Source organism: Pseudopipra pipra, chromosome 26, assembly GCF_036250125.1.
Source record: "Pseudopipra pipra isolate bDixPip1 chromosome 26, bDixPip1.hap1, whole genome shotgun sequence".
NCBI classification, from domain to species: Eukaryota; Metazoa; Chordata; class Aves; order Passeriformes; family Pipridae; genus Pseudopipra; species Pseudopipra pipra.
In genome coordinates this window covers 2,862,010-2,877,644 of record NC_087574.1, presented here as the reverse complement: position 1 = coordinate 2,877,644, position 15,635 = coordinate 2,862,010, and the positions used below count along the sequence as shown (strand labels likewise).

The window sequence follows — 15,635 nt, the reverse complement described above, 5'->3', positions numbered from 1 at the left end:
GGAGTCGCAGCATAAATGAGTTTCCCTCTGCCAGATGGGCCAGTCCCAGTTTATTTTGTGACCTGGCAAACCCTCAACCTGAGGTTTGCTACCGCTGCCAGGGTCTCCCTGGGGTTTGCTGCTGGAGGATGTTGTTTTCTGGGTGCTACACGAGCTTGGCTCAGGCAGCCTCTGACTTAAACCTTCCCAGCAGGGAGGGGGGAGAGAAGACTTTGGAGTACATGGGAGCAGGACCCAGCACAGCCCTGACTCCCTCCCAGCCCGGAGCTGCCTTTCCTACCAAATGCAGGCGAATCTTTGCACGGAGACACCGATTTTCCATGGTTGTGCCCATGGTCTCTGCTCCTCCCTGCCCTGGAGGGCAGCCGGGTGCCCCCGGCCATGGATCACCCTGGGTGGGGATGAGAGGCCAAGCAAACACGGGGCAGCTCAGCCTCCCCTCGCCACGTTCACACCCGGGAACGGGCTCTGGGCCACAAGGGCTCTATTGTGTGTGCTGGGAGCGGGGCTCAGCCACGCTCCCGTTCCATGGAATGGCTGGGGAGGGATGTGAAGCCCGGAGGAGCTGCCGGCGCGTGCTGTCGGTGCGGAGCTGCCAGCTCCGGGTGCTCCTCCCTGCTCCTGCCTGCTCCTCCCTGCCCCTCCCTGCTCCTGCCTGCTCCTGCCTGCTCCTCCCTGCCCCTCCCTGCTCCTGCCTGCTCCTGCCTGCTCCTCCCTGCTCCTCTGTGCTCCCGGCCCGCAGCTCACCCGGCGATGGGTCGCTGCAGCCCTTCTCCTCCTCCATCCTTCTCCTCGTGTTTCAGTCGCTCCATTGCTCACCACCGGGAGCTGATCCGGGAAAGCCTGGAAATAGAGGTTATCCACCATGTGCACTGCCAGTGTGGGATGAGCCTCACCAGCCCCCAGGCAGGGCTAGCAGGGAGCTGCTCTCACATCCATCCTCTGCAGGGATGGGGCAGATGGGTGCCATGGTCCTCATGGAGTTAAAAACATAGGGATGGAGCTAAAAACGCAGGAAGGGAGCTGAAAGTACAGGGATGAAGCTAAAAATGCAGGGATGCTTCGGGGACCAGTAGAGTCAAGACAGGGAGATTTGGCCTCATGTGCAGTCCAGATCTCCCATCCCCACTTGGGCAGCCCCGGGGAACTCCAGCAGCAAGGTTAGAAGGTGCTTGGCTCTGGTTTGAATTCACGGGAAGAATAAACCCAGAGCTGTGCTCGGCCCTGTCCTCTCTCGACCGAGGGCTCTGCTGTGTGGGAGCCACGAGCGGGTGCTGGCTGGGGCTGTGGGACAGCCCTTGGTCTGGCCCAGCTCTGCACCAGGAGCAGGGCTCAAAACCTGCTTTGTTCAGCACTGGCTCATCCCAGCTCCTGCTAATCCTAAAAATCCACCCGCTCCCACCCAAACCCAGGAGAGCAGCTGGGCTTGGTGCCAAAGCCCCTCCAGGCTGAAGGAACCGGTGAGGGATGGAGGTGGAAGGGCCGTGCCCGTGGCTATGAGGTAAGGCAGCGGCAGAGTTGGAAATGAAGCACCACTCTGCTCCTGCTGGAAAGGGCCAGGGAGCAGGGTGAGATCTCTGCTCCCTAGTCCCATCCCAGCTTCCAGCAGGAGGAAGATGCCGTTCGGGATATGCTGTCCTCCGCCGCTCTCCAGCTGCCTTCCCTCCCCGCTCCGCAGCCCCGGCTCTGCTGATTTACTCTTGAGTCATGCAGAGAAAGTGTTTTTCTAAAAGGCAAATTTCTCGTAAATGTCTGGAATTCCTCACTGCCCCTTTCCAGGAGCCCTGGGGAGGTCGGGCAGGAAGGAGAGGCAGCGGGCTGGGAGGGCAGCGCTGCTCCCCGGGCAGCCCCCGGCCCCGTCTCGCCCCCGCGGCGGAAGGGCAGGATCTCGGCGCTGGCCCTCCCAGCGCTGGAGCGCCCTGAAATTCCTCATGGCAGCTCTGAGCGAGCACATCTGGTTTTAATAAATTATTTTGCAGCTTGAACTTGCCTGACTTTTCAGGGCTGCAGAAGAGGGAGCAGTGAAGAGCTCCGAGAGCTGCAGCGTGAGGCGCCCGCGAAGGGACCCCCTTCCCAGTGCTGGGAGCCAGTGGAGCTGGGGAGGGGGCCGGGCGGGCTGGGGCTGACCGACCCCGGCAAAGCCCCATCTGCTCCTTGCAACAGCTGAGGGGACACTTGGGTTGGAGGCAGGGAAACGGCCCTTCATTTTGGCCGGGATCCCTCTACCCGCAGCTGAGCGTCGAGCAGAGCCGGGGCTGATCCTGAACCCTGTCAGCTCTCAGGCGAGGAGCTCTCCCTGACACCCCCTGCTCGGTGGAGCCCCGGCCGCCAGCACCGAGACCCCTCTCCCGGCACCGAACCCTCCTGGGAAAACCGAACCCTCGGGAGCCTCGACGGTCACCCCATGGCCACCAACACCCTGAGGCTGTGCAGTTGCTGAGCCCCTGCCCGGTGTGCCCAGGCTCGGCCTCAGAGGGAAGGGTGCGAATGCAAACTCTGGGGATGAGTCCTTTGCCATGGCCCCAGGGGGGTTCCCCAACAAGCCCAGCCAGGGGCTGCTGACCACCCTGTGCCCTCGATGCAGAGCCTGGCACAGGCCTGGGGGGGAAGCTGGGCTGTTCCTGCCTGTCTGGGAGAGCGACGTGGCCGTTCCCTGCTGCCGCTGCCGGCGCGGGGGAGAAGGAGGCAGCGGACGCCAAGTCGGCCTCTTTCCCCAGGCAGTGACCTCAGCGCACGGCGCCTGCCAGGTGGGTGTTGATCTTGGCCCAGCCCGGCCCGTTTGGGGCCAGGATGAGGCCGAGGCACTGCAGACACTGGGCTGAGCTCGGGGCTGAGCTCGGGGCTGAGCTCAAGGCACAGCCTGGCAGGTGCTGCCCGTCCCCGGCTGTAACTGGCACAGCAAAGCCAAGCCCTTGGCACCACCAGAGCCCCTCTGCCCACAGTGCTTTGCTCTCCTGGAGCCCCCAGTCCCGTGGAGAGCCGTGGGATGGAGGGAATACCCTTGGAAGGGCACAGCTGAGCAGGACATGCAGCCTCTCTGGTCATACAATGTACCCCCATGCCCTCCCCAGGCTCTAAAATAGACCCTTTGGACCTGCCAGTCCTCAGAGGTGGCTGGTAGGGTGGTCAGACCCTTCCTTTGGAGCATCTGGCAGCTACAGACACTGCTCTTGTGGTCCACAGGTCCCCAAATCCTGTCCTCTAATGCCTCTGGCACAAGCAAAGACCAAATGTGCCCCGTGTCAGCCCCAAACTCAACAACTCCCAGGGGCCTCACTGCCACTGAGCAGCCCAGCTCCAGATCTGGGGTTCCTTCCCCACCCCCATGGCTGGGTCCCACAGTGTGTTGGTGACACATTTTCCAGCCTGCTGAGCATCCAGACTGACCCTGGTTCCTCCCAGTGCTCCTGACCAGGCCAGACCTCCAGCCAAAGTTGGGCAAGTGGCACAGATCCACGTCTGGAAACATTTTCCAAGTCCTTCTGCAGGGTGACTCTCACCAGAGCCGGTGCTGTTTCACCCTGTCCCACTGCAGCCCCTCCACTGTGACCCCTCCCCATGCTGTGTTTTGCTTTGGCCAAAAAACAGCTTTTTATTTTTCCAACTAAGAGGCAGATACAGATGGTCTGACTGCAGGAACCAGCCACTGCCAGTGAGTGTCCCAAATTCTGGGTGATCCTGGGATGAGCCTGTCCCTACCATCCATCTCTCAGTGCAAGGAGCTCTCCGAGAGCGTTGGCCCTCCCCTGCACGGGCCACATCCCCTCGTCTGGCAGCAACTCCTCAGGGCCAGAGGGGTCAGACAGCTTGGAAACGTCCCAGGGGAAGGGAAAAATGCATTTCCTCCCGATCCACTCCGACGAGTAGCAACTCAACTGGTACTAAACCGGATTAGGAGGAGAGCGGGTGAGGAGCCTTTGGCCCGCACTGAAGGAATTAATTATTAAGAAGTGCTAATTATCTTCTAATCACACGCAGCATAGGGGCCTCCAAGACACGGGATAAAGCAGGCCAGGAAGCTGTGATGCTCCACGGGACACACAGCCTTTTGACTCTGCTGTGTCCCCTCCTTTGGATGGGATTCAGCTCCTGGGAAAGGTTTGTCCGGGATGAACAGAGGGTCCCACTCGTGAGACATCACAGCTCCATCACGTCTGATGGCACCCCTGGTGGCACCCCCCGGAGTGGTCTCCAAGGTTTAGGGATGGGAGTGAGGACCTGGGCGATTCCCTCCTCTCCTCCAGGCCCTGTTTGCTCCCCGTGGCAGTTCCTGGTGTGTATCCAGCCATGGAGGCCAGCGGGGCCCTTCTCCCAGCGCTGCCACAATTAAAAAATAATCCCTTGCCTTAAAAAAAACCCAACAGCCCAGATGCTGATGTGCTTAATTGGCCCCCCCCCGAGGATTTACATCCCCAAAGCCCATCCTGGCACCGGCCTGCAGGTCCTTCCTGCCTTGCTGGGAAACAACGGATTCATTTATTTTCCTAAGAACGGACAAACAGCCGGTGCCCGGCTCACACGTGTCCCCTGTGTTGTGCACCCTCAGGGCCAGATCCTGCTCCCTGCTGGAGGGAGCTTGGCCTCATTAAAAGCACCATCTTCCCTGGACTTGTAAGGCAGAGCCTGTGTGCTGAGGTCTGACATCCCCTTCCCTGCACTGCTCAAATCCCGGGACACTCAAGGAGCTGGTGAGGCTCCTGCACGCTCAGGGGTGCTCCCACAAGGCTGGGCACTGTGAACATCACCCAAATGAACCTTTGTGTTGTGCCACGAGTGTTCCCACCTCTCCCCTCAAAGCTTTCTTGGTGGCTCCAGGAATGGAGGAGATCCGGCTCCCTGGCAGCTGGGCAGGGGGATACCCAGCTGAGCAGTGCCTGGCTGCCCCGTGGGAATCCTCTCCTGGCAGCTTTCAGGGATTTGGGGCTTTGATTTGATTCAAGCAAGCTGCAATGTTGAACCTCCTGCAGGTGCCTCGGGGTGACCTGTTACCTCCAGCCAGACCTGGGGAAGGTGTGAGCAGCTGTGCTGGTCTGTGCTGATGGATTTAAGGTGAAAATGGGTTTTAGCACCAAAGAAACCCCACAGCAGGAATCTGTGGTGCCCGCACAGCTCCCGTTGCAGTGGGGGCGCCTTGCATAGAAATGTGCAGCCCTGTGGATGTAGAAAGCCAGGAATACACCATTTTCCAGTGTTTTCCATGTATACTGCCTTCCTTGGGTGGCTTTTGGGGGCCTGGGCAGCCCTGCTGAAGTGGAGGTGTGAAAATAAAAGTTTTAAAAAAGTTATTAAAAACTTTTTTAAAAAAGCCTTTTATACTCAGCTCCTGGATGTGGGATATATCTGCGTTGGATCCCGCGGTTGCACTTCATCCCGTGCCCTCAGCAGAGCACTGGGAAGCTGCACCCCACGGCTGGAGGGCCGGGCCGGGTGGTGGGAGGTGCAATGAGCTGTGTCCGGCCTCAGCGTCCTCATCCCCGGCTGAGCCGGGAGCTGCCCAGCTCTGAGCCACGGGGATGGAAGGAGGAGGATCCGGCTGGGCTTGGGATGAGATAACTCTGCCGGGCACCCAGTGGTGCAAGGGAGGGCGTGTGGTGGGAGCTCACAGCAGCCCTTGGCTGTTTTTCCCGGCGGAGGTGGGGTCCCACACTGCGGGGCTGGAGGCACCGCGGGGATCTCCCACCACTCCCTCTCACTTGTCCCGGGGCATCGAGACCACCCGGGATGCGGAGGGAGCCGCGTGGGCGCTCTGCGGAGGGAGCCAGCCCATCCCGGAGGGGCTGCAGGGATGCCCTGGCCAGGCTGGGCACCGCTCCTGCCACTCCCACACTTCATGCCCGGGTCCCCCTCCATCCCCAAACCCCCTCGCCCTCCCCAGGGGACTGGCACCGGCCAGTCTGGACTCTGCTTTTGCCACCCTCCGCGTTTCACCCTCAAACGCTCCCGCCCTCCTCGGGGGCCTGCAGGGATGCCCTGGCCAGGCTGGGCAACCCCCCGGCTTCACCCCCGGACCCCCCCTTCAGCCCCGGACCCCACCACCCTTCCCGAGGGTCTGCAGGGCTGCCCCGGCCAGGCTGGGCACCGCTTTTCCCACTCCCGCGGCTTCACCCCCGGACCCCCCGCCCTCCGGACGCGCTGCCGCGGGCGGAGCCCCCCCTGTCCCGGCACCCCCCGGCCGCCGCCCCCCGGTCCCGCCGTGGGCCGGGCCCCGCTGACGCAGTGTCTGAGCCCGGCCGCGCACGCTTATTTTATTTTCTTTAACTTTTCCCCCCCCTCCATCCTCCCCTCCCTCTCCCGCTCGCGTCCCTCCTCCTCCTCCTCCCCCATCCCCCGGTCCCCTCCCCGCCCCCGGCCCGGCAGGAGCGGCGCGGCCCGAGCGGAGCGGGCAGGGATGGGGATGGGGCGCGGCTCGGCGGGACCGCGGCCCCTCTGCCCCCCCCCGCGCCCCCCCCTCCGCGCCCCCCTCTGCTGCCTCCTCGGCCTCCAGCTGCTGCTCGGCGCCGCGCACCCAGGTGGGACCGCGCTCCCCTCCCTCCGCACCCCCCGAGCTCCGTTCCCGGGGGGGAAAAGGGTGGGGAGGGCTGGGGGGACCCCCCCGGCCGGGCGGGGGGCGGCGGGACCCCGGCGGGGGCGCGCAGGGCGGGGATGGGGTGGGGGGGGGTTCGCCTCGCTCCATCGCCGGTGGAATCGCTCCGGTTTGTTTCCTCGCGGGATGTTTTATTTGCTCCTGCCACGGTTCGTTTTGCTCCATCCCCCTCCGCTCGCCGTTCGCTCCGCCGCGTTTTGTTTTCTCCGCTCCGGCCGCGCCGCGTTTGTTTTCTCGCCGCGTATTTCGCTCGCTTTTTATCGCTCCGAGTGTGTAAAACTCCCCGCGCTCGGCGCCCGCCGAGCCCCGCGGAAACGCTTCCGCGGCCGCGGGAGGGGTCCGGGGAGGGCTCCGCCGACCCCCAGCCCCGCTCCGGCCCTTTGTCTCCCCGGGGAGAGCTGTTCGCGGAGCGAGAGGTCGGGAAAGGGCCGAAGGGGTTTGTTGGAGGTCTCCTCCCTCTCCCATCCTGACCCCCCTCCCCTCTCCCGACGTGTTAATCCTATGGAAAAGTGCCCCCCCGGGGCCCGAGTGCGTTTTTCCAAACTTTTCTTTCTGTAACTTCTCACGCTAAAGTCAACGGGTTGTATTTTTTTTTTTTTTAACCTTCTGAAGACACCGTGAACCAGACACCCGAGGCTCCTTAGGACTGCCCCTGGAATTGCCATTTGAGACACTTTTTATCCCGGGATAGTCTAGCCCTGAAGCAAGGAGCTGCTTTTGGGGCTTCCTTGAATTATTTCGGCCCTACTGAGAAAACTTTTAAAAATGCAAAAAAAGGCAGCAGAATTGGCTACTTCTGCCTGAAAATAACCACAGTAAACCCTTGGCCTATTTTATTAGAGCACATTTAGCAAATCCAAAGCAGATTTGGAAGCGGCAGCACAGGAGGGCACTGCTCCTCTCCTCCCCCCTTGCCCTCCCTTTCCCCTCTCCCCCCAGTCCCGCAGCGCCTGGGGCTGGAGCATCCCGAGGGGAAAACGAGGAGTCATGGACACGGTGCCGGTGGGCGGCAATCCCATGCCAGGCGAGGGATCTGTCCTGGGATCAGAGGAGAAACTGCTGGTCTGGGAGGTGGAGAAAGGAGGAGGTGATGAGGAGACCCCCATCCCCCGAGGTGCTTGGAGGAGCCGTCGACTTCCCGCAGCTGAATTCCTGTTAAACCTCCCCATAATTTACTTGAGGGCCATGAATTCCTCCTTCTGTGGGTTTTAAGGGGGCTGCTTGATTTCAGCAGGGCTTTGCTACCTCTAAGGGGCGGTTCTGGCTGTTTCATCCTAAAAAATGTCGGTGGGATCCAGGTCTGGCGATCCCGAGGACAGAGGCACCTCTGTCCTGGAGGTGAGACGGGAGAACCGACCCCGTGCAGGGGCTGGGAGAGGAACAAGGCGGCTTTCAGAGGCCTCCAGCCACGGGGCCAAGTCACTCGTGCCTCGCTGGTGCTGAGCACCCTCAGCTCGTCCCCCTCCCCATCCCCGTCCCCGCTTTTGGCTGCTCCCCCCACCATCAGCCCTGGCTCAGCCCCAGTGAGTGAAGGGGTCAGGGATGGCACCAATGGAAGTGCCACATCCAGTGCACCAAGGCTGGGTTTGCAGCTCGGGAAGGATCCTCACAGGGATTTTGGGATGGGGATGGAGTAGTCCCAAGAGTCCCTTGTTTGCAAGGACACCCCCGGCAGTGTCGGGCCCGGCCGGGCAGCGCTGCTTCCCCTGGGGAGCTCTTGCTTCCTCCAGGGGTTTGTGCCAAACTCCTGCCTCTGGGGAAAAAACTCCTCCACCAGGAGAGCTGGAGTGGTTCTTTTGGCAGGAGGTTTGGGGCTCCTTGCTGGGATATCACCTCCCACTGCCCCATCTCTGCAGCATCGTGTGGGCACCGCGGGCCTGTCCCGGGGAAACCGAGGCAGCAGCTCCTGTCCCGACGTGGCTGCAGGCAGGGCAAGGTCCCTGTGTGGATGCTGGGATTTGGTGCTGGATCATCTTCCCACCTGTCCAGTGCCCAGTGTGGGAGCTGCTGTGTGGGCTTTGCATCGAGGGAGGGGACAAAAGGGACCCGGGAAGAATTTACAACAGACAGAGCAGCCCTTGCGGGAATGTCCCTCCTCCCCGTTTTCCCCTTTCTGATGGAAATAGATTGTTGCACGGCAAATGCAGCCCCAAGAAATTATAACTCGGTCTTCTTTGGATTATTTGGGAGCAGGAAAGAGGAACAGAGGTGGTGGCTGTGCTGCTCAGAGCCTGGCAGGGGGCAGGGGACAGCGGGGACCTCGCCGGCGCCTGCAGCAGCAGCCGGGAAGCGGCAGCGGGGCCAGGGATGGTTCTTGCGCAAGAGTGACAAGAGCGAAAAGCAAAAGAGATTTATTTTAACCTTCAGTGCAAAGCTGTCCCCTTCCCCCAAAGCCACCCCGCTGGTGTGGGGGCCCTGGGAGGTTTCCCATGGGAAGGTGCTCCTGGTGGGCTCGTGCGGAGGCGTTTTCAGGCGTGAGGTCCCGGTGGTGGTTAAAGCCACGTTGCAGGTTTTTCTCTCCCTGGCTTTATTCCTGGCTGGATTTTGCACCTTTCCCTGCAGGGCAGAGGCACTCTGCTGCATTCCCTCTGCTGCATTCCCTCTTCCTTAAGTGTTTTCCAGGGAAACTTTTTGCCCCCAGATCAAAGCAAATGTCTGCTGAGGGGTATAATTCCTGTCTGCTAAAGCATCTTTTCCAGCTGATAAATCCATCACGGGAGACTCTGATCCCGGTGCCTCGGTGGGTGCTCGGAGCAGGAAGGGAAGGGTTTTGCCCAGCTCTGCTGGAGGTCCCAGCGTTGCCCAGGGGATCACTGTGCCCTGCTCAGCTCCACCAGTGTGGATGGATCTCTGGTGGGAGTGGAAGCAATGCCCTCCCACCCACCCATCCACTCACCCACTCCAGCCCATCCCGACCCAGCCTTTCTCCAAGGTTGTTTAAGCAATTTGTAGGATTTGGTTCCTCACGTGCAGCTGAGGAGCAGGATTTTAATTAATTTGAACCGTGTGGAGCCCGCGGAGCATCGACATTTTTGTCATTCCTAAGATTGCTCGGAGCCCAAAAGAGCCACACAGATGCTCTTGTTCTTAAAGGACCCATCTTTAGTTAATTAAGGATTAAAAAATGATTAGTGGATTGCCTTGCAGATTCCTGGGAGCACTGCTTAGCCCAGGAGTGCAGGGTTGGCTCTTTGCAGGGGGCACAGGGTATTTTCCAGCACCATCCCCATCCCACTGCTCAGTCCTGCACTGCTCCTTGGGATGGAAATGGGACTTTCCATGTTTGCAGGATGGTGCTGAGATGGGAGTGGGGAGATTGAGCCTTTCCCTTTCCTCCCCCCAAATCCAGACTTGGGTTCTGCAGTAACGCCCCATTTCCCCCAGTAATGCCTGGTCTGGGAGTGCTGGGCATGAGGCAAAGGATACCCAGGGGGGATTTTCATGGGAAATATCATTTCAATTAACAAACAAAGCTGTGGGACACCAAGGGCTGCCCCCTGTGGTGTGGATGTGCTTGGGTTTGGTGAAATTTGGGATCCCACTCCGGAGCAATGGCACTGCTTAGGGAAGTAATACTGGGAATGGTGCTGGAGAAACAAGGGAAGAGAAATCTATGGATCTTTTATCTGTTTTTTGCAGGGAGTTTCTTTAGTAGTTTTGAAAAATTTGGTGAGTCTTCAGCCAACTGTGCTGGAAGCACCGTGTGTATGGGGACATGTCAGGGGTGTCCTGCACCTCACCTCACACCCCTGGAGGTGGCCACCACACCAGTTTGCTGGCCAGGGGGTCTGTGGTTCTGTGGATGAGCAGATGGGGGTGGTCAGAGGAGCCAGGGCCAGAGCAGTGCCCGGTCATGGCACTGCCAGGGGTGGGTGTTTGGCCACTGTGTCCTGGGAGGGGGCCTTCACTCCTCCCCCTGTGCCCTCAGTGGGTCTGTCACACTCCTCCATCCCACCTGGAGCCTGTTGGATGCTGCTGCCTTCCTCTGCATTCCTGGGAAGTCAGCACCTCTGGATGTGTGCAGCCACCACGGGCCAAGTCTGGGGAGAAATGGGAGAAAGTTTCCATCCTTCCCCTCTTTGCTGGGTATCAGAGGGATGCTGAGCCTCCCATCTCCCTCGTCCCTGGGTGAGTCCCTTGAGCTGCCCTGGCTGAGCATCCCTCATGGAATGCATTTATCTGTGTGTGTCCCGGGCAGGGTGCAGGGAGAATGGACTTCTCAGTGTCTGCAGAGAGGCTGAAGTGAAGGCTGTGGCCCTCCTCCAAGCCCTTCCCAAGGCAGAGGGTGGTAGGTAGCCGGCGGTGGTGCAGCCAAGTGAGGAGCTCGTCTCGTCCAGCTCCCACCATATAAACAGCAGCTCCTCTCCTCGAGCCAAGAGGAGTTCCTCAGCTCCAAGTGCACATCCTGCTGCTCCATACCCCCAACCAGGCCATCAGGAGCTTCGCTTTCTTCCCCCTAACAAGAGATCTGCTCCTTATTCCTGCAGGTTTATTTTTAAAAAAACAAAAAAACAACCACCCTCCTTTATTCTGGAGCTTGGCTTGGAGCACCCAGAGCTGCCTCTGGAGGAGTCTGGCCCCAGCTGAGCCCCGGGGATGTGCTGGGCTGGGTGAATCTGTGGGATGTCAGGCAGCATCTGGTGCAAACTTCTAATTTCGGAGTGTTGGAGGTGGGAGGTTGTGTCTGCCCCGGGCTCTGGAGCAGACGGGAGCGTGGCCGGTGCCCTTCCTGAGCCAGAGGCTGCCGGCGTGTCTGGGGCTGCTGGTACAGCTGTATTTCCTTCCCTTTTATTTTCTGTTCAGTCTGAAGTTCCTCTTTAAGCAGTTCCATGGAGATACTGATGCCAAAAGCAGCTCAGGAGGGAGGTAGAGCCGTGACACCCTTCCCACGGGTGGGGATGCTCTCGTGTCCTGCGGTCCATGGCAGCAGGGGATGCTCCAGCTCTGCTGTTGGGAGCTCCCACGAGCACAGCTGCTGCTTTTGTCACTTCCCAGCCCTCAGGGGGATGCACAGGCTCCTTCCTGGGGCCAAAACTTGCTGCCCTTCATGGCAATGGCCGTGCTTTTGCTCTTCTCCACAAGGGGATGGTGTCAGCTGGACTGACAGCTGGGGGTGACACCAGGGCTTTGCTGGGAACCTCTTTCCAGAACAGGGGTTTTCATCTAGAGGAATATTTCATCCAGTAATATGGAATTGAAGATGGAGCTGGGGCTTGGTCTCTCCCCATCCCAGCAGATCTCTCCTCTCCTCAGGGCTGTGCAGGCTGGGCCTGGCAGGGGCTCTCTCAGGCAAAACCCTCCTGTGTTCAGTGAGCAACAATTATTGGTTCTTCACAGAATCCCAGAGTGGTTTGGGTTGGAAGGGACCTTAAAGACCATCCACTTCCTGCCATGGGCAGGGGCACCTCCCACCAGCCCAGGTTGCTCCAAGTCCCGTCCAACCTGGCCTTGGACACTTCCAGGGATCCAGGGGCAGCCACAGCTTCTCTGGGCAACCTGTGCCAGGGCCTCCCCACCCTCACAGGGAACAATTTCTTCCCAATATTTTTTCTAAATGTGCCCTCTGTCAGGAGAAAGGAGGAAGCCATTCCCCCTTTTCTTGTCACTCCAAGCCCTTGTCCCAAGTCCCTCTCCAGCTCTCTTGGAGCCCCTTTAGGCACTGGAAGGGGCTCTGAGGTTTTCCTGAAGCCTTTTCTGATCCAGGCTGAACAACCCCAACTCTCTCAGCCTATCTGTGGGGGTTTTTTTTTGTCTTCATTTTCTGTTGTTTTTTTATTCCAGGGGGGTTTTGCTTCTCTGTTGCTGATCATCCCCCACACTTGGTCCATCCCCATCTTGTTTACTGTGTAATGAGCTCTCACTTCCCACAGCTTTTCCTCCATCAGTGCCATGTGGGTTTTGGAGCCCTTCCTTACCCTTGGGCAGCAATAATGGGCTGAAAAGCTGGTGTTTTGGAGCAGGTGAACCTGCCCCACCTCAGTGGGGCTGAGGTGCCCTGTTTTCTGGTGGGTGAGAGCACGTGGCATGAGGAGGTTTGGGCTGAACAGGGGTTTGTTTCTGCACCATGTGAGTGAAGGGACCTGATGGGTACAACTTTTGCCTGGGCTCCCAAGTCTTTGTGGAGGTGTTATTGCTTTGCACTTCTTTCTCCACAGCTACTAATCAAACTAAAGACAAAAACCAATACAGACTATTTCCTTGAATGTTGCTCAGGGGTCTGCAGGCCCTGAGGGAGCTCCTGGAGGAGGGAGCTCGTGGGTCTTGGAGCCCTGATGGATCTGGGGCACCACGTGGGCTTTGAGGCTTTGCTGCCTGTGCTGGGTGGTTTGGAGCAAACCACATCCATGGTGTGTCTGCAGCACAGGGACCTCCAAGGAGGGGATCAGCCCCGAGGAGGGGATCACACCCCTGGGCTCTGTGTGTCCTCAGCCTCCTGCACAAGTGCCACGAGCTCCCCAAATAAAGGAGAACCCTGAGTGGAACAAGGGCAGGGAGCACCTTCTCTGGGGTGGGTACAGGAGGGGGCTGAGCCCCAGAGCTGCTCAAGGGGCTCTGCTATCACTTGGGAGCCCAGGAGCTGGCAGGGGTGTGGGCACAGAGCCTCACAACACTGCTGTGCTGGAACCAGCATTCCCCCTGGGCTGCCATGAGCCAGAGCCCTGGAGCTGCTCCAGCCTGGGATAACCAGGGCTGGGAGCCAGTCCTCTCTTAAATTTGCTGCCTGCATTTGTTGCTGGTGATGGGAGGGTGACAGATGCCCTGGGTGTCCTGGGGTGGGTGGCCAGGCTGGGAGGTGCTGGTGCTGAGGGTGCCCATCCCTGTTGTGCTGCAGGGCTTTCTATGTTTACCACCACCTCTGCCCCCTGGAGCCTCCCCAGCCCCGTGGCCTCTCTCATCTGGTGCTGCCCACATTCCCCAAAATTGCAGGTTGTGAAGCTTTCCTTATTTGCTGGGGACTGTTGTGGGGAGGGTTGAGCTGAGTTCCCTCAGTTCAGGCTTCCTGCTGGCTGAGAACTTGCTTTTTTTTGATTAAGGAGAAAGAACCCGCAGCCAGGTGTGGGGGGTAAAAGCTGCCTTGAGGGCTGCCCCAAAGGGTGGCAGCTTCTTCATCCCTGCAGCCTCCAGCCAGCAGTGCCAAGGCCAGTTTCTCCTGCTGATTTCCCACATGGAGAGTGTTCCTGCAGGCAGAGCTGGTGTCCAGCTCTTACCTCAGCTCCCCCCTGTCCCCACCATCACTCTGCCTTGTAGCACTGACTGGTTTCCATGGTCCCACCAGTAAGCCAGAAGCAGCATCCCAGTGGCTGCATGGCTGGGACAAGACCCTGTCCTTGCTGGAAGCACGTGGGTTTTCCCTTTGTTTATATTGTTCCTCCCCAGAGGAGGAAAAGGAGGAGGAGGAGGAGCAGGATGTGATGGAGCAGAGCTGCTCTGAGCAGGCCCTGCTGGAAAGATGAAGGATATAGGAGGGAGAGGCAGAGGATGCACAGGGTGCCCACCCCAGCCCTGGGAGTGATTCCAGGCAGAGCATCCAGCAGGATTGCATTTTCCAGTGCTCTCTGAACCATTCCAGAGGGCAGCTCCTATTTGGGAAGGATCTGGGGTTGCTGTGGGTGGGTTTCTGTGACTGGAGGGTGGTTGGGAAGCTCTGCCTGTGGGATTTCAGGTCTGCTGGTGGGTGCCAAAACCTGAGGAGCTGTACCATGGCTGTGGAGGGCAGGCCCTAGAAGGGATGGGGACATTCCCAGCCCCTTTGGGATGCTCCTCTGGAGCTGCCTCCTGCAAGGGTTGGGTTTGCTCTGCAGGATACCAGGTTGGACAAAGGGATTCATAAAGGGATTTACTTTATAGTAAAAGCATTTTATATTAATTTTAGCACATTTTTTAGTTATACATAGAAGGGAGATGTATATTAAAAAAACCCCACAACAACAAAAAAAGCCTGCCAAACTTGCTTCTATTATTTGTACAGCAAGAAATGGACAATTTATATCCATGTTGTATGGCATTATTACTTTTTTTCAGCCATATGTCCATCTATTTAAAAATTGCTGGCAGTGATTGCTGGCTATGAAAAATCAGAGAGCATAATTACAGTTATAAACTCATCCCATCCCCCCCAGCTCCACATCCATCCCGGGGGTCAGGGAGGCTGAACACTCCTCTCAGTGCATCAGGGACCTGTCCAAGCATCCCTGCCAATGTCGTGGACAACAGTGGGGGTCAATCAGCCCCAAATTCCCTCTAAGGAAAAGGGAAGTGTGTTTTGGGTGAAGCCCAGCTTTGCTGCCCAGTGCTGAGCTCGTGCTGGTCACCCCCCAGCTCCCCCCTGGCAGTGCACAGTGGTTTTGCAGGGGTAGAAGCTGGAAGTGCTGAGGGGGTGGATCTTTCCCATTCCTCCGTGGCCCAGGGGAGGTTGGGGACACGCTGGGTGGCCTCTGCTGCCTTCTTTGAGCCGGGGGGGGCTCGTGTTGTGCTGTGCTGAGCTGCCTGCAGCGGGCGGGGGCAGCCCGGAACCCTCACCCTGTAATTTCCTACCTCCAGCTCTTCTCTTTTTAGAGTAAAATGATATTTTGTGCCTTTCTGGCCCTGGGCCTGCCCCCTCCAGTCTGGACAGCTTCCTCTGAGCAGCGTGAGCATGGCCCTTGCCCTTGCAGGGTGCTGCCAGCCCTGACATGGCACTGGGCACCCCAGCACCATTCCTGGGCTGGCTCCAGGGCTTTTCCAAGCTGATGTTAATTTTTCTTGCAAAGCCAGGCTCACAGATAACAGAGGAGGGTGTCCCATAGCTGACCCTGGCCGTGGTGATGTTCACAGTGCTGCTGTTTGGCTCCTTGCAGAGCTCTGTGGCATCAACCTGTGCCCCAGGGAGGCCTCATCCTGCCCCAGTGCTGCTACTTGGGTCCAGTGGGTCATGGCAGTGATACTGCTTAAAGACCCCCACACACCATGTCCCCAGTGCTGGGGGGAGCTGCACCCCCCTTGCTGCAGGTGGGAAGGGGAGAGAGCTGGGCTGGGAATGCCATGGATGGTGCTGGGGAGGGGATGAGCTGCT

The 15,635-nt window shown here is 59.1% G+C and overlaps 1 protein-coding gene across 1 annotated transcript in view; it reads left to right on the top strand.

The window, feature by feature from the left end:
* Positions 1-6,331: 6,331 nt before the first annotated feature.
* MRC2 (mannose receptor C-type 2) overlaps positions 6,332-15,635 on the top strand; it is a 28,661-nt gene continuing 19,357 nt past the window's right edge. Inside the window, exon 1 of the mRNA XM_064636821.1 lies at positions 6,332-6,509. Within this exon, the coding sequence (XP_064492891.1) occupies positions 6,389-6,509 (121 nt within the window). The 5' untranslated portion in view covers positions 6,332-6,388. The remainder of the gene's footprint in view (positions 6,510-15,635) is intronic.